This window comes from Oncorhynchus mykiss, chromosome 6 (assembly GCF_057628025.1).
Source record: "Oncorhynchus mykiss isolate SJ-2025 chromosome 6, ASM5762802v1, whole genome shotgun sequence".
Classification (NCBI taxonomy): Eukaryota; Metazoa; Chordata; class Actinopteri; order Salmoniformes; family Salmonidae; genus Oncorhynchus; species Oncorhynchus mykiss.
The window spans coordinates 35,721,518-35,740,331 of record NC_143027.1 but is presented as its reverse complement, the minus strand read 5'-3'; the positions used below and the strand labels follow the sequence as shown (position 1 = coordinate 35,740,331).

The 18,814-nt window shown below is 42.6% G+C and overlaps 1 protein-coding gene across 6 annotated transcripts in view; it reads left to right on the top strand.

Moving 5' to 3' along the window:
* The window catches only part of LOC110525851 (transport and Golgi organization 2 homolog), a 55,190-nt gene that overhangs the window by 2,751 nt on the left and 33,625 nt on the right, over positions 1-18,814 (top strand). For all 6 annotated transcript variants that reach the window (XM_021606315.3, XM_021606311.3, XM_090237771.1 and 3 more), the window contains exons 2-5: positions 1,213-1,343; positions 12,001-12,089; positions 15,468-15,587; positions 17,468-17,585. In XM_021606315.3, the coding sequence (XP_021461990.1) occupies positions 1,288-1,343; positions 12,001-12,089; positions 15,468-15,587; positions 17,468-17,585 (383 nt within the window). In that variant the 5' untranslated portion in view covers positions 1,213-1,287. The remainder of the gene's footprint in view (positions 1-1,212; positions 1,344-12,000; positions 12,090-15,467; positions 15,588-17,467; positions 17,586-18,814) is intronic.

Genomic DNA, 18,814 nt, shown 5'->3' with positions numbered 1-18,814 from the left:
TCACACTCCGGTCTTGTGAGCCTTGAGGATGTTGACAGAATCAAGCCTTCAGACTTTAATGTTAATTATCCCATTATATTTGTCGAACATGACTGGTGTTTAGCCTATATTTATGTAATTAAAAGTGTAAATACATTTTTATGACACCTCCCACATGTTAGCACGGTTTGGACATGAGGCTTGTATGCATATCACCTACGCTTTCACACCTTTTTTTATTTATGTAGGCCTACATGAAAAAAATATTTAAATATTATTCCATGTTGGCCTCTGATGCAATTCTGATCGGAGTAATTGTTTGATATTGTGATTTATTTTAACTTTTTCAGGACAAGAGGACCTAAGTGTTTTGTTTCACATCATTTGATCAATCTAATCACTTCTCTATCAGATTACAATAAAGTGTGTGGACACAAATGAGGGCTTGTCAACAATATTGCTGTCCTGTATTGAATATTTCAGGATTAGCCTACCACTTGGATGAGGTTAGGAGCTTAGCATACAGTAGCTACAGAATTGTTAGCTTGTGTAAAAATACGGCAGCAATTTTTCAACTAACCTTTTCGTAGCGAGAACATTACTTCCTCTCAACTTGGAAGTTACCAGTGTCTTCTCATCTCCCATCGCTAGTTGCAAGAGGAATGTAAGAATTTAGAAAATGCTCCATTAATTAAATGAAATACATTTTTACTCCATGAGGTAATCCAACAGTGTGTATGCCGCCATATTGTCTATTTCAGATCTTCTCTCATTGCTCAGGACAGGTTGGTGTTGGAGCAAAAATGTATTTAATTTTATTAACCAAGCATTTTTTTTATTCTTCCGTTCCACCTGCAACTAGCGATGGTAGACGAAGACACCGGTAGCTTGTTGAGAGGAAGTAACTTTCTTGTTATGTGAAGGTTAGTTGAAAAAGTTCTGCCTAGGCTGTACACTAGCTAAGCTGTAACGGATGTGGAACATTCTCATATCACGTGACTTTTCTGTAGCTAGGGCTTGGCACAGCTGTGGCAGGTGAAATTGCTTCCTGCACAATCCTGTATGATATTTAGTTTGTCTCCTTTGTAAATTGAACCTAGGCCATGCCATAGTGTAGAGTAGTCTTGTGAAGACGCTGACTGCTCTCACACTTAAGAAGTCAATTGCAGCAATTCCCCCTCGCCCCTTTTCCCACTTTACTTCTTTTCTCACTATACTATCATTTTCTTCCAGCTCTTGTCAACATGTCCAAGTTTTGAAATTGACCGTGCCCAGTGTAAGAGAGCGTCCCCCACCCCTAAGACCCACATGTGTATCATCTTCTTCAAGTTCGACCCTCGGCCTGCATCCAAAAATGCCTACAGGTAAGGCCTCTTCTCCTTGCCTCTGTACTATATTTAAGTAATAATCTCGAGAAGCCGGTGTTTGGAGGATATATTGGCACTGGTGTTGTTAGGCCCAAAACAAAGTTGAGGGTTACAAACATTTTCAAATAATGATTGACAAATTTTCATGAACTTTATTTTGATGAATTTATTCATACTATTTCATCCTTCCACAAGATATGATCCTGAAACAAATCTAGGGTTGCTACCCAAGCCGGCTTGTCGTTCGTTCTATTGGTTCCGTTGCCAGAGACGCTTGCTAGCTAGCCAACTACGGCCAACTTAGTCACGTCAAACAGTGCAGACTGCAGACGAACAACAAAGTAGCTGCATTTGCATTTGTTTAAGCTGATTTCAAGTGACGTTTATTTGGATACATACATAACAATAAGCTAATGAGGCACGATTTCGCCTGTCAAATGTGCTCTCTCGTTAGAACACTGTTGTTCAGAGAAGCTAGCCAACACAACTTCAAACTGAAGGTGGAAAGAATGCAAACTAGCTGCACTTCATTTCGTTGTACTTTTTTTCAATTGACATTTCTATGTATATATCTATAAAATTATTCCAGTTGATTCATGATTTCGACTGGCTGAGAAATGCCTGCCGGAGAAGAAGGCAGACATTTTACGTGCCCTCAGCTGATTGTGTTTTTTTTGTTTGTTTATTTGCATTGTTTGTAACTTATTTCTTTACTTATTTTGTACATAATGTTGCCGCTACTGTCTCTTATGACCGAAAAATAACTTCTAGACATCAGGACTGCTATTTCTCACCACAGACTAGCAGAATTATATATATTCTTCTTTCATGACTCTGACGAGCCTGAAGCAAAGGATATACTGCTTCCTCGGGAACAGGCCCCGATACCCGTGATCTGCGTGAAGAGGAGGCCATTCTGCCTCCTGAGAATTCGTAGGCAATCAAATAATCCCGCACTTCCATCCATTCTGCTCGCAAACGTGCAGTCTTTGGAGAATAAAATTGACGAGTTCCACGGAAGATTAAGCTACCAACCAGACATTAAAAACTGTAACATTTTATGCTTCACGGAGTCGTGGCTGAACGACAATATCAACATACAGCTGGCTGGTTATACGATGTACCGGCAGGATAGAACAGCGGCGTCAGGTATGACAAGGGGCGGCGGACTATGTATTTTTGTAAATGACAGCTGGTGCACGATATCTAAGGAAGTCTCGAGCTATTGCTCGCCAGAGGTAGGGTATCTCATGATAAGCTGTAGACCACACAACCTACCAAGAGAGTTTTCATCTGTATTCTTTGTAGCGGTTTACATACCACCACAGTCAGAGGCTGGCACTAACACAGCATTGAATGAGCTGTATTCCACCATAGGCAAACAAGAAAACGCTCACCCAGAGGTGGCGCTCCTAGTAGCTGGGGACTTTAATGCAGGAAAACTTAAATCCGTTTACCAAAATTCTATCAGCATGTTAAATGTGCAACCAGAGGAAAAATAACTCTGGACCACCTATACTCCACACACAGAGACTCATGCAAAGCGCTCTCTCTCGCCCTCCATTTGGCAAATCTGACCATAATTCTATCCTGATTCCTGCTTAAAAGGAAAAATTAAAGCAGGAAGCACCAGTGGCTAGATCAATAAAAAAGTGGTCAGAGGAAGCAGATGCTAAGCTACAGGATTGTTTTGCTAGCACAGACTAGAATATGTTCCGGGATTCCTCCGATGGCATTGAGGAGTACACCACATCAGTCACTGGCCTCATCAATAAGTGCATCGATGATGACGTCGTCCCCACAGTGACTGTACGTACATACCACAACCAGAAGCCATGGATTACAAGCAGCATCCACACTGAACTAAAGGCTAGAGCTGCCGCTTTCAAGGAAGCTTATAAGAAATCCCGCTATGCCCTCTGACAAACCATCAAACAGGCAAAGCGTCAATACAGGACTAATATCGAATCGTATTACACCTGCTCTGACGCTCGTCGGATGTGGCAGGGCTTGCAAACCATTAGACTGCAAACCATTAGACTACAGCCGAGAGCTGCCTAGTGACATGAGCTTACCAGACGAGCTAAACTACTTCTATGCTCGCTTCGAGGCAAATGACACTGAGACATGCATGAGGGCACCAGCTGTTCCGGATGACTGTGTGATCACGCTCTCCGTAGCCAATGTGAGTAAGACCTTTAAACATGTCAACATTCACAAGGCCACAGGGCCAGATGGATTACCAGGACGTGTTCTGCGAGCATGTGCTGACCAACTTGGCAAGTGTCTTCACTGACATTTTCAACCTCTCCCTGTCCGATTCTGTAATACCAACATGCTTTAAGCAGGCCACCATAGTCCCTGTGCCCAAGAACACTAAGGTAACCTGCCTAAACGACTACCGACCCATAGCACTCACGTCTGTAGCCATGAAGTGCTTTGAAAGGCTGGTCAGGGCTCACATCAACACTATCATCCCAGAAACCCTAGACCCAGTCCAATTTCCATACCGTCCCATACAGATCCACAGATGATGTAATTTCTATTGCACTCCACACTGCCCTTTCCCACCAGAACAAAAGGAACACCTACATGAGAATGCTGTTCGTTAACTACAGCTCAGCGTTCAACACCATAGTACCCTCAAAGCTCACCAATAAGCTAAGAACCCCGGGACTAAACACCTCCCGCAACTGGATCCTGGACTTACTGACAGGCCGCCCCCAGGTGGTAAGGGTAGGTAACGACACATCCGCCACGCTGATCCTCAACACAGGGGACCCTCAGGAATGCGTGCTCAGTCCCCTCCTGAACTCCCTGTTCACTCATGACTGCACTCATGACTGCATGGCCAAGCACGACTCCAACACCATAATTACATCTGCCGATGACACAACAGTGGTAGGCTGAGACAGCCTATAGGGAGGAGGTCAGAGACCTGGCCATGTGGTGCCAGGACAACAACCTCTCTCTCAACATGATGAAGACAAAAGAGATGATTGTCGAATACAGGACATAGAGAACCGAGCACGTGCCCATTCTCATCGACAGGGCTGAAGTGGAGCAAGTTGAGAGCAACAAACTATCATGGTCCAAGCACACCAAGGCAGTCATGAAGAGGGCACGACAAAACCTATTTCCCCTCAGGAGACTGAAAATGTTCAACAGCTGCACAATCAAGAGCATGGTTGCATTACTGCCTGGTATGGCAACTGCTCGGCCTCCGACCGCAAGGCACTACAGAGGGTCGTGTGTATGGCGCAGTACGTCACTGGGGCCAAGCTTCCTGCCATCCAGGACCTCTATACCAGGCGGTGTCAGAGGAAGGCCCTAAAAATTGTCAAAGACTCCAGCCACCCGAGTCACTGTTCTCTCTGCTACCGCACGGCAAGCGGTACCTGAGTGCCAAGTCTAGGTCCAAAAGGCTTCTAAACAATTTCTACCCCCAAGCCATAAGACTCCTGAACATCTGGTCAAACAACATTTGCAGTGCCCCCCCCCCCCCACTCACTCCCTTTTTACACCACTGCTACCCTCTTTTGTCTTCTATGCATAGTCACTTTAATAACTACCCACATGTACATACTACCTCAACTAACCGGTGCCCCCGCACACTGACTCTGTATCAGTACCGCCCTGTAAAAAGTATCAAAATTATTATTTTACTGCTGCTCTTTAATTACTTGTTACTTTTATCTCTTATTCTTGTCCATATATATATTTTTTAAATTCATTGTTGGTTAGGGGCTAGTAAGTAAGCATTTCACTGTAAGGTGTTGTATTTGGCGAATGTGACAAATAAATTTGTTTTTAGATTTGATTCCTCTCTCTCGTCCCCTACACATTCATTACTATGGGACAGTTTTGAATATTGAATTTGAATATTGAAACAATGTTGCAAATGTCAGAGACAGACAGTAAGGTTTATACAAATCTCCGCTGTTGAAAACTAAATGTTAGTCTAAATGAAAAGGGTGATAGTGTCTCTATGCTTTTTATAGTGGAGATCAAGTTTATAAATTGCCTGGATGGTCTGATGAGACGGTGGATTGCTCAGTCAGATGGAACAGAGATTTAGCCGGTGGTAACTTGTGGAATAGTCACCGGCTGAAATGCTCTTTTAACCAATCAGGATTAGGCCCACCCGTTTTATAAATTACCACACTTTTTCCATATTGCCTAGTCTGTACTGCTCTCATTTGACCTCATATCTTTAGGCCTATATTCAGACGGTGGTTTTAAAAAATGAACACCTCCAGGTGTTGAGCTCAAATTGAATTTAAAAAAGGAATTGTAGTGTTGAGTTAGATGCAGGGGACATTCTTCCCATACATTTTTTTTCTCCAATTATTATACCATGCTCCCTCGAAGATGCGTTAGGCTAGTGCTGAAGTGTGGCATCTCCAATCTGATGTAGCATCCAAAGCAGAGTAGCAATGATTAGAACCCTAGAGAATCTGTGGTGCTGTCTCACTGGAGGTCTTTAAAGCTAGCCTGAATCCAAATTGAATTGCTCCGTTTCACTTCACAATTTCAATGAAATGGAACAATTCAGTTTGGATGCAGACAAATTCAAAGCCTTCCATGTTGGTCTAAAGCTCTGCGGAACACCATCTAGGGCTACCATCGGCTAACCTTTTACTACAGTCACTGCTGATTTATCTCAGTGAATGTCCTTGAAGGCCAATGGTAGAGGAGCAGTCAATGTAATTTAAAGCCCTGTTTATAATAATCCCTTGGGATCTGTGGAGCTCTCTCTACCTGGCCAGGGTCTATCTCTGCCTTTGCCTCTGGGAGATTGCCCTAGCCTAAGGCAATCACAGTGGCGGTGTGTTAACAATGACTCACTCTGGACCCACAGGATACGTGTAACTTATAGGCCTAGCATCCTTGTGGTTGAATTAGTGCATGTAGGTTATGTCAGTGAGGGGAATGGCAAAATAATGCAAGAATGCTAAATTCCTCTTGAGTGACTAGTTTTCTTCCATGCACCCAATGCCCCCAACATACCTGCCTGACAACTATGTTCGGTTTTGAATTCCAATTAGGTCTATGTATTGCGTCACCATCATGATTAGCACTTTCCCTTGCAATATGAGACTCATCGATGGGAGGTATATTGCTGAAATATTAGCTTAGCATTCCTGTTGACTTTGTCAAACGTATACCCTTTTTTTGTAAGTAAGGAATAATTGACATGAATAAATTGTGTAATCATTCTCTACAATCACACTCTCTGCATGGCTGTATCCTGTTGGTTTTCTTGTTGTTTCTCTTCTAGTGATTCCCATAGGCTCAGATGGATAAACAGATGGATGCCCTGCTCTTTCCTGTGTAAAATCATTAGTGCTTGCTTTGTTTCGGGGACAGCGTCATAGACTCTTGGGGCACACGTGTCACCGCAACCGGCTTTGCGTCATTAGCCTTTGATGCACAGAGGTTGACCCCGATCAGGTCAATTTGTTCTTAAAGAATCCACCTCCCTCTGAACAAGATTCATGGGAGATACTGTCTGCCGTGAAGGCCCAGAAGAAAGGATACAATTATTACGTATGTCATTGTAGTTCAGTGACTCATTTCTGTTCCGTACTCCGCGAATAAATGCCTCTCTCAGTGGAACTATTTAATCGCTTTGACCGGTGACCCTGTCATGGCAACTAATAAATCTCAGGTAGTTGGCTCTGACGAGGGACGTCGTGGAACACAAACATGCGCGGTGCATGTTCTGTGTGTCTAATGAATGCATATCATTATCTGGGAACAGTGTGTATACCTGACTGGATATTGCTGTTATCTCAGGTTAGATACTTTTCCAACCAGGGCTCTAAAGTGTGGTCAATTGGGTCACATATGCGACAAAAATATTTTTCTGTGTGACCTGCAGTTATAATTTGTGAGCACCAGTGACAATATTTGTATTTATTTTTTAGAATAATTGTTGTAATGATACGGCCGTGCTGTTGTTTCCTGAGCGCAGATTGATTAGTGTCATGCTTGCACCATTGCTACTGTTTATTTCTAGCACAAACCGTTCAAAAGAGTTGACCAATATTAACCAGCGCATTGTTTTTGTCTTCCTGTTGAGGATTGGGTTGCCGCATTTTACGTTCCTAAACCATGTTGTGGGCCGTTCTAAATCTTTTCGCAGGCCTTTAACCATTTTGTTTTTACACTTTGTTCAGTCATGTTTAGTTTTTTTTACCTCATTAGCTAGTTGTCTACACAAACGTTACGCTCTTGAAGAGACGGTGTACATTTTTCAATGTAATGCATGTTAGTAGGAAAATAGTGCTTTAACATAATGTCGAAACCTAATTAATATTCCACAAATTACTTTTTATTTTATTTCAGTGACTATTTTTTTTGTATCAACATTTTAGCTTTTTATAAATAACAAATGTATTTACAGGGTTCTATATTCATTTCCAGGGGACAACATGTGCTTCAGAAGTAGCGAGAATCCATATAGGCTACAGTGCCTTCAAGAAGTATTCATACCCCCTATTTTTTCGTGTTACAGCCTAAATTCTAAATGGATTAAATTGTTGCTGGTTTCTCACCCATCTACCGTACACACAATACCACATACTGAAAAAGTGAAAACATTTTCCAGTCCCTGCCGCTGAATGTATCCCCATAGCATGGTGTTGCCGCCACCATGCTTCATGGTAGGGATGGTGTTAGACGGGTGATGAGCTGTGCTTGGTTTTCTTTAGACATAGCGCTTTGCATTCAGGCCAAATAATCTGAAAATAATAACCTTATGTTTTGTCTTTCACATGCCTTTTGGCAAATTCCAAGCATGCTGTTGTGCATTTTTCTCAGGATTGGCTTCTGTCAGGCCACTCTCCCAAAAGCCCGGATTGGTGTAGTGCTGTAGAGAGGAACTCTGTAGTTCTGTCAGATTGGTCATTGGGTTCTTGGACACCTCCCTGACCAAAGTCCTTGCCTGGTTGATGAGTTTGTTCTGACAGCCAGCTCTAGGCAAAGTCTGGGTGGTTCCATATTTTTCCTAATGATGGAATAGTCCGTGTGCGCATGTTGATTTTTGTCCACCCACATCTGACACGATCAGGACACGCAGGCTGAAATATGAACCAACTATATTGGGGTACTGCAGCGCCAAGTCTAGGACCATAAGGTTTCTTAACAGCTTATACCCCAAGCCATAAAACTGCTGAACAGCTAACGAAATGGCTACCCAGACTATTTGCATTGTACCCCCCCCCCCCACACACACACACACACCCTTTTGTTTTACGCTGCTGCTACTTGCTGTTTATTATCTATTATCACTTTACTCCTACCTACATGTACATATTTCCTCGACTAGTCTGTACCCCCGCATATTGACTTGGTACCGGTACCCCCTGTATATAGCCAAGTTATTGTTATTTTATTGTTGCTCTTTTTTTTAATTTTAATTTTTATTTTTTTACTTTAGTTTATTTATTAAATATTTTTTTTCTTTAAATCTTAATTTTGTTAACTGCATTGTTGGTTAAGGGCTTGTAAGTAAGCATTTCACGGTATTTGGAATTTGTTAATTTTGGAGTATTGGCTAGACCAGGGCACTGCCAGGGCTCAGTACCAAAGACAATCTTATCTTTTTTGTTTTGTTTTTCTGCCATGCATAATATGCAGTGGGCTATGTATTGAATAACGACACAATCCAACAAAACGTATTCTGTTTTTTGGGGATGGGAGGACTTAGGCTCAAATATAGACCTATGCATGAGCGCTAATATGTTTCACGTGCAACATTTGAAATGCTTTGACTTAATCATCACCTTAGAAAGCGCTGTCCATTTCATTGTTTGGCTTTGAAACAACATCCAGTTTCAACCCATTGTTGAACTTCTTTCTTTAAATTGATCGTCACAGTGAAAGTGTAGCCTAACTGAGTTTTAAAAGCATGATACTGTTTTGCTGATGTGATTTTCAATTGTGTTTGTATTGATATCAGAGTGGTTAGAGGGACAGTAGAGTCCCGAGTACCAGGCCATTAACAACCTGGTGGTGGTTAGGGTACTCCCAATACATGTCCAGAGGGTGTAAGAGATTACCGTGACTCAATGGTCACGTGGAATTTGACTGCGGTCATGACTGCCCTAGGTATGAATACTTTCTGAGGGCTCTAATCGATTAAAAAAAATCGACAAAAGTTAAACACCAGTGCAATGCAATTTTAATTTAGAGCCCTGGTTACAACTGTAGGTTATATTATAGGCCAACACATGTTGTATAAATACATTGACCCTACATTGCCTCGTAGAGCCAGAACAAAACAAGTCAAGAGAGACTAAGTTTCACAGGGAACTAAATGGTGTTCCCTGTGACATTCAGTATAGGCTACTACTGCAAACCTCATCACTTAGGTCCCACTGCGAGCCCACCTCTCTCCCAACGCCATAGATCTACGACAGCTTCAGTTGCCTATTCGTATAGGGCAGCCAAACTGGGAGGAAAACCCCCACAATCGTGTGTGTGTGTGTTGGGCTGGCTGATGATTCATTGGACAGTAGCTGAACATTAATGTGAAGTCACTAAGTCATGCACTGTTGCCTTGCTAAATAAGTGACAGTTGTGCAGTGCTAGTAAAAAGTCGCCAGAGATTAATGTCAAATGCAGCATTAGCTACAGCAGTGATAGTCTGTCAGTGTGATGAGTGGCACATTAAGGCCCATTTGTTATGGGATAACTACTGAAAATTGCAGTAGGTGGGGGTGGTGCTGCCAATGTGTAAGGCCTAGGTTTCACTTTCAGTTAAATGCTCATGTTTAACTTGTGAGCCTCATGCCAATCTTTTTCATAGACACTAGTTTAGCCTATGGAACAGTTCCTGTTCACTGAGCTCCTTCCTCCAATGTCTGCTGTCTGACAGGTCTTCTTGTTTAAGACAATTTTCTTCTGATCCTATGGATCCTCATCAAAGGATGTCCTTCCCTTCCCCATCTTCAATATCGTGTTCTCTCTGTTGGAGACACTGTGGGGCGAGCAGCATAGCAGTGGGGATTAAAACACCCGTTCTAACTGCTCAAATCACTGGCGTCGGCAAACAATTCAAGACCAATTCATTCTCATAATGAGCTAATGTCTATCCAGTCTGTGGAATGGAGAGATGGTCAACTGAGCTGAGTGTGTAAGAGAGCTGATATGGGGGAGAGGAGGGGTGGAGTACCATGTCATTCTTGCTCCCTTTTGTGTGAGAAATGTACATGGATAGTCTACAATCCTGGCTGATTGTGAGGAGGGGTTTCTTTACCCGAAGACTTGGCCTTAACGTTAACGTCATTGTCCACACGTTGGTCTGATTGAGCATTGAATTCTGTGGCCAGACTTGTCGTAATATTTAACGTTGTCGAAATGTTAGTCTGATTTAAGAGAGCTGCCATTGGAGCTGATTTGGCTTTAGAGGGCTGTCAGGAGAAAGCTGCACATTTATTCTGTCTCCATCCACTGCACTGGATCAATCTGATACTTGCACCTCCCCTGGCCTTTAGAAGCCTCAGCCTCTCTCTGACATGGCCCTTTTGGAACTCTGAAGGATGAGAAAATGTGTTGTTTTTTTTTTGCATGCTGTTGTATTATGGATTTGATGTGATGTTTGCGGTGAAAAAAAAAAGCCCATCTCCTGTGATCTGTCTATGCACACTGTGCAGCAGTCCAAGCTGGGTGGAGAAAGTCGGCAGGGGTTGTAATGTTATTGCGTTAAGGTAATCAAGTTACGTGGAGAGGCAGAGGTATGGATGTGCATACCAAATTAAACCCTATTTCCTATATAGTGCACTACTTTTGACCAGTACCCATGGGCTCTGGTCGAAAGTAGTGCACTACATAGGGAGTAGGGTGCCATTTGAGACACACACATGATGTTGGATCGTGACAGCACATCAGCTTTCTCCTGCTGCTGCAGCTGATGGGGAACGGGGTGCGGTGCCAAACCTTGCCGTGTCCTGAGGGGAGGAATAGTGCACACACAGACAATTAGGGAACATGCAACCTCAGTCAGGAGCTCAGCTCAGTCAGGTCTGCAGCAAGGCACTGTATAGCTCTTTATTTTCTCTGTCACACCTCAGGCGTCCGCATGCTTCCCAGCCGAAACAGTTCAGTGTATATATAGAGTTCCTGCCTATATTATGACACTGTCATTTTTTTTGGGGGGAGGGTTCGTTTTGGACTTCGGTGAGGGTTTTTTCAGCTGTTCGGGGCCCCCCCCCCCCTTTTTATTTTTTTTTCCCCCAAGCGACAGTCTTTTAAGGGAGTATGCGAGCACAGCCAAGTTCGGCTAGGCGCCAGCCTAACTGAAGCATACTGACGCCTTGATTCACTCATTGGTGCAGAATGCAGCCTGGCAAATGAGCACAGGTTACTTAATCTTATTCTGTTTATAATGCACAACTTTGGACCAGAGTGCTATGGGCCCTGATATATATAGCTCACTACTTTATACGTGTATATAGGGTGCGATTTGGGCCGCTGAAGACACTGCCAGGGCTCAGTCTCTTCAATTTAAAGAGATGCGACCCAAAACATAATAATATGTCAAGATGGATACCACCACTAGGTTATGGCGCTAAAGTACATTACCTTAAGTGGTTTACCATGGTCTCCCTCATAACTCTAGTCCTCTCGCTTTCTCTTTTTCCCTCAGGCTAATTTTGGCCGCAAACAGAGATGAGTTCTACAACAGGCCAACCAAAGCTGCAGACTTTTGGGCGAGCAACAGCGAAATCCTCAGTGGTAAGTATCTGCACTTGACGTTGAAGTGGCAGAACCACACTGTGGGGCGACAGAGAGAATTTAGTCTTTCTCTGAGAGCCTTTTATTTCACCACAACCCATTTCATTTCAACTCGGCTAGAATGCATTCATGAGCCAGATATTGGTTTCCATGTCAAGAGACAAATAAAATGTGATTTTGATCTCCCAGGTCTAAGCATTCTCTCCCAGACTCATGGATAGAAAGTTTGGAGCGTAGCATAGGGTAATCAGTCCATCCAGTATGCATAATAATACAGTCTACACTTAACGGTGATTCATAGAATTAGTTTAATTTTGGAGTATTGGCTAGACCAATTATGTACCAAAGACAATCTTATCTTTTTTGTTTTTCTGCCATGCGTAATATGCAGTGGGCTATGTATTGTAATGTATTGTAACAGTGGGCAATGTAATAAAATAATGTATTCTGTTTTTTGGGGGTGGGAGGACTTAGGCTCATATATAGGCCCATGTATGAGCGCTAATATGCTTATGGGTGTTTCACGTGCAACATTTGAAATGCTTTGACTTAATCATCACCTGAGAAAGCGCTGTCCATTTCATTGTTTGGCTTTGAAACAACATCCAGTTTCAACCCATTGTTGAACTTCTTTCTTTAAATTGATCGTCACAGTGAGGTCAAAAACTGTAGCCTAACTGAGTTTTAAAAGCATGATACTGTTTTGCTGATGTGATTTTCAATTGTGTTTGTATTGATGTCAGAGTGGTTAGAGGAACAATAGAGCCCCGAGTACCAGGCCATTAACAACCTGGTGGTGGTTAGGGTACTCCCAATACATGTCCAGAGGGTGTAAGAGATTACCGTGACTCAATGGTCATGTGGAATTTGACTGCGGTCATGACTGTGATGTGACGGGAATACTTTTTGAGAGGAATTTAATGCACTGATTGTCCCAGTCATTCCATTTTTTCATTATTAAGAGCATAGAGCATTGACTGAGAAAAAAAAATGCATCTCTGAGTGTTCAGGCTGTTTAAAAAGTGAACCGGGTGTAAGGCTAAGAAGGGGGATTACAATAAGCGTCCTGTCATAGAGCATTGCTTCTCCTCTGTTTCTGAGTGATTCCTTTCATTTCCTCTCCCTCTCACAGCAGACTAGGAAGTTGTTTTGTTCAACAGCCTTTTTATAGTATTTCTGAGTCAACTATTTTTTTTTTTTTAAATCCGTTACACAAGCTTGAGTAGCAGCCATTCAACTGACGGCTTATTCTATGTGGTGTGGCAGAAATGAATGAGTGTGGCCAGTGAGGCTCTTATCTGGTGTGTGGGTGGAGGGACGTTGGTTGGCCTCTGGTTGAAGGTGATATTGATGTTTGTTTGAGTGAGTCCACACAAGTCAATCTCGGCCTGATCTTACAGCTAAACAATGTGTTGATGTTTTATTGCCAATTTATTCATCTATGCCTCACGGGGAGAGCAGAGCTGAGGACTTTTGAAACCTTTTTCAAGGACAGCACACGCATAGTAGCACTGACTGTCTTCATGTTTGTCGGCTCTACCATCATCCTGGGAGAATACGCTCTGGGATTCCAGCAGCTCCATCTCTACCGGTCCCTATTGGGTTCAGGCCTTGGCTGGGTTTCTCTGCAGCAAAGTACCTCTCCTCTGTTCCCTGGCTGTCTCAGTGCGCCTGTATTAATGAGGTGGAAGTGTAGACTTACCATCTTGCCTCTGCACATGCTTCCCTTAGTTACCCCCCTCTCTCATAGAAACACACACAGCCTATCTCAGTGTTTAAGTCACAGTTTAGGTCTAGATGAACCGCCTGTATCGCATGGCCCTTTGCCTCCAGAAGTTTATCCAAGTTTTCGTACAGAATAAGTATTAATAACTTGGTATTCATTCTTCAGTGGGTTCATTTCTTCCAAGTGCAATACAAGTGCAAAATGGTAAGCGACTAGCAAGTCACACTGGTTGTAATAAAATTATCTATATATCTCTTAACGCTCCACTGCTAGTCGTATTCCCTATGAGTCGTGTAAGGGCATCGCTTCACTCCGCGTCCAGACAAACAGAATGTATGAGTAGAATTAATCTATTCAGCGTTTTCAGAGTTCCGTGCTCTACATGGTAATGAGGCTCCCATGATGATGAATGCAAGGCAGAGAGGCCTGTCTGTTTCTCAGAAAACCACTGCTCAGCCTTAACTGCATAAAGTACAAAATTGCCTCTTCCTTGAATGTTTTGGTTTTTATGCACTTCTTCAGTTTTACTCACAAAGGAGTAAAACTAGGCAGTCAGCGATGGCTTGGAGCAGGGTGAAACATTTGTACTTTGTGCTTCTTCTAGAATTAATAGATTTATTATAAGCAAACTCTTGTTTTGAGTGACTGGCAGCATTATTTTCAGCAATACATGATTGCCATTGCCATACATGATTGCCATTGTTGATTCACAGTGTGTATGTAATATATATATATATATATATATACATACACACACACACACACTAAACAAAAATATAAAGGCAACATGTAAAGTGTTGGTCCCATATTTCATGAGCTGAAATAAAAGATCCCAGAAATTTTCCATTCGCACAAAAATCTTATTTCTCTCAATTTTTTTGCACACATTTGTTTACATCCCTGTTAGTGAGCATTTCTCCTTTGCCAAGGTAATCCATCCACCTGACAGGTGTGGCATATCAAGAAGCTGATTAAACCTCATGATTATTACACAGGTGCACCTTGTGCTGGCGACAATAAAAGGCCAATGTGAAATGTTGTTACACAACACCTGATGTCTCAAGTTTTGCGGGAGCGTGCACATGGCATGCTGACTGCAGGAATGTCCACCAGAGCTGTTGCCAGATAATGTAATGTTTGTTTCTCTACCATAAGCCTCCTCCAACATCGTTTTAGAGAATTTGGCAGTATGTCCAACCGGCCTCAACTGCAGACCACTTGTAACTACACCAGCCCAGGACCTCCAAATATTTATTCTTTACCTGTGGGATTGTGTGAGACCAGTCACCCAGATAGCTGATGGAACTGAGAAGTATTTCTGTCTGTAATAAAAGCTCTTTTGAGAAAAATGAATTTGATTGGCTGGCTTACCAGTGGGTGGGCCTATGCCCTGCCCAGTCATATGAAATCCATAGATTAGGGCCTAATAAATGTTTCAATTGACTGATTTCCTTATATGAATCGTAACTCAGTAAAATAGTTGAAATTATTGCATGTTGCGTTTTATTTTTGTTCAGTATAGCATCAATCTCACTGGTCAGTTAGGCCTATAACTGTTGTTCTATTTTCAGACAGAGGTGTTACAATGGGAATAAAATTCATGTATGTGTTTTGTGACGGACATGGAGTGTGATGTGATTGTGTGTTGTCAGGGCTGGACCTGGAGGAGGGGAAGGAAGGAGGATCATGGCTGGGGATTAACAAGAGGGGCAAGCTGGCCGCACTGACCAATTACCTGGAGGGAAGGCCCAATCCAGACGCACAAGGAAGAGGTGAGGACCAACTTGGACGAGAATATACCCACTGAGCAGCCCGATATGTACATTTTTAAGAGGCAGTGTATTGATATTCAGGAAGTGTTCAGACCACTTCCCTTCTTCCCCATTTTGTTACTTTACTGATTTATTCTAAAATTAATACAATTTATTATTTTCCTCACCAATCTACACACAATACCTCATAACGACAAAGTATAAACATGTTTTTTGACATTTTTGCAAATGTATTAAATAAACAGATACCTTATAAGTATTCAGACTCTTTGCTATGAGACTTTTAAATTGAGCTCCGGTGCATCCGGTTTCCATCGATCATCCTTGAGATGTTTTGCAACTTGATTGGAGTTCAGCTGTGGTACATTAAATTGATTGGACATGATTTGGAAAGGCACACACCTGTCTATATAAGGTCCTGCAGTTGACAATGAATGTCAGAGCAAAAACCAAGCCATGTGGTCTAAGGAATTGTCTGTAGATTGTGTTGAGGGAAGGGTACCAAAAAATGTCTGCAGTATTGAAGGTCCCCAAGAACAGTGGCCTCCATCATTCTTAAATGGAAGAAGTTTGGAACCACCAAGAGTCTTCCTAGAGCTGGCCGCCCGGGCAAACTGAGCAATCGGGGGAGGAGGGCCTTAGTCAGGGAGGTGAACCCAATGGTCACTCTGACAGAGCTCCAGAGTTCCTCTGTGGAGATGGGAGAACCTTCCAGAAGGGCAACCAGTTTCTGAATGTCCTTGAGTGGCCCAGCCAGAGCCTGGACTTGAACCTAATCAAACATATCTCTGGAGAGACCTGAAAATAGCTGTGCGGTGATGCTCCCCATCCAACCTGACAGAGCTCAAGAGGATCTACAGAGAAGAGTGGGAGAAACTCCCCAAATACAGGTGTGCTAAGCTTGTAGTGTCATACCCAAGAAGACTTGAGGCTGTAATCGCTACCTAAGGTGCTTCAACAAAGTACTGAGTAAAGGGTCTGAATACTTATGTAAATGTGATATTTCATTTTTTTTTATTTGTAATACATTTGAGAAAATATCTAAACCTGTTTTTGCTTAGTCATTATGGGGTATTGTGTGTAGATTGAAAGAAAAAAAGCAATTTAATTCATTTTAGAATAAGACTAACGTGGAAAAACGTCAAGGGGTCTGAATACTCTCTGAATGCACCGTAGTGTTAATATTTCATTCCTCAAACAGCTTTGTTCCTAGGAAGCTGCAGCTAACATGGAGCTGGAATGGTCAAATGGATGGAAATAAACCGCTTTTTGAAGGATTCATTCACTAGCAATAGCACCACAATAAGTGAATAGTAGTGTCAGCCAGCCTCCCTCGCCTCCTCTGTTTGCACGCTACAGTAGCTCTCCACTGTCGTTCTGTATCAGAGCTGTCTACTGCCGATGCTCAACCCCACAAGGGAAACACCTCCTTGTGTAATAGCAGTTTTCACATTTCAGTCTTTTTCTTGACACACTTCATTGTTGTAGTGCAGATCCCCCATCTTGGGTAGTAGCCTGTCCTCCTAACAGCTAACTCACAGTGCTACGTAACATGGAAACTATCTCGAATGTCACTCAATCCAAGACCTATGTTACATACTTTATCTCAAATGTCCTCCACGTAACTGCATCACAATTTTCTCAATGTATTTTTATTTAACCAGGTTCGTCTTGTTTTCAAAAGAGACCTGGACCAATAAGCGGTGTTGTGTCGATCATATTGGATAGTATAACTAAATGTGTTTTGTGGTTACAAAACCAAATAGCCAGCCAACTGATGAATCTACGTCTGCTATGTCCAGGGGCCTGCCTAACTGCTCTGTAACCTCTCTGTGCATTTAGTGTGAATGTAAGAATAATGTTGGTTCCGTGTGTTGTAGGGTTCCTGGTGTCCAATTTCCTGGCAGATCAGAGCCAGGACAGCTACTCCTACCTGAAGAGGGTGTCATCTGAGGGACATCTCTACAATGGCTTCAACCTCCTCACCGCTGAGTTCAAGTGAGTCAAGGGATGTGGGCAGACGGATCAGGAGAGGTGGTCAGGGTTTGATGGAGCTCTGAGCAAAACAAAAGACCATGGGATGGGTTGATTTAATATTTTTGGTGAGGTTTGGCCTTGCTACTCAATACACACCTTCTGCATTGTTTTTATTTTGTAAAGTGTGCTTGCTGAAAGAAAGCACGACTTTATAAACTGTTCAGTTATTATTATTCCCCTGGAACCTTTTAGCGCCAAAACCGTTAAACCACTGGTCAGTGTGCTTGAAAAAAAACACTTTCTGATACTACTGATACTTTTCACACTACAACCATATTTGCATAAATCCTAATGCATTTCATTGGCCGTTGACTTGAATGGGAAAACTATGCAGTGAACTAGTCTTCAACTGTTTAAGGGAGAAACGCTATGCAAACTGTGGAACTCGCAGGCCAGTCTGGAATAGGTTGCTTGTATACAGCTTTTTGATACCATGTATACTTGTTGAACTATAACTGTCTTAAATGTGCATAAAAGCACCATAGGCTTGAATGGATTCGCAACTTCTCTTGAACCATTAAAGCTACAAACACCAAACCAACTTTGACATGAACAGACTGACACAACATAGATTGCTTGTCAAAAGATTGTTGATGGTATTTCCGGCAACGGCGACGCTCTAACATGACTCGTCTGCTTAGTGTCATCGAACTTTATACATTTGACACTTTTTAGATATCTTGATGGTTTACCCGTTTGTTGAAAATGTAATACGTCTCTTTTATCGGCAAAACAAAAGATGCCCAAGCTTGAGCAGACGAGGCGTGGAAATGTGCCCCCCACCCCTTCGGCCTCGGAGGATGCTAGCTCGGACGAAACACCATGATGATTCAGAATGGAGATGGACAAGGGTATAACAAAAATTGTAGAGACACTTTCTGAACGCATAATCAAAATGTATTTGCTGTTTAATCAACTCCATGAAGACCAGAAAGTCACGAAGAGACGACTGACAAAGTTAGAACAAGACCACGCTTCAATTCTGGACGTCCGCGAGTACGTGGATCAAAAGCACAAGAAGTTGGAAGACGGCATTTCGAAACTTGAGGAGAAATTATATTCTCAAAAATGTCCAAAGGTGCTCAAATTTTAGGTTGGAAGGTTTCCCGGAGGCTGTGGAGGGAAGAAATGCCATCTGTTTTCTACAGGAATGGATTCCCAAAATCCTGGATCTACCCCCTTCTCTGCTG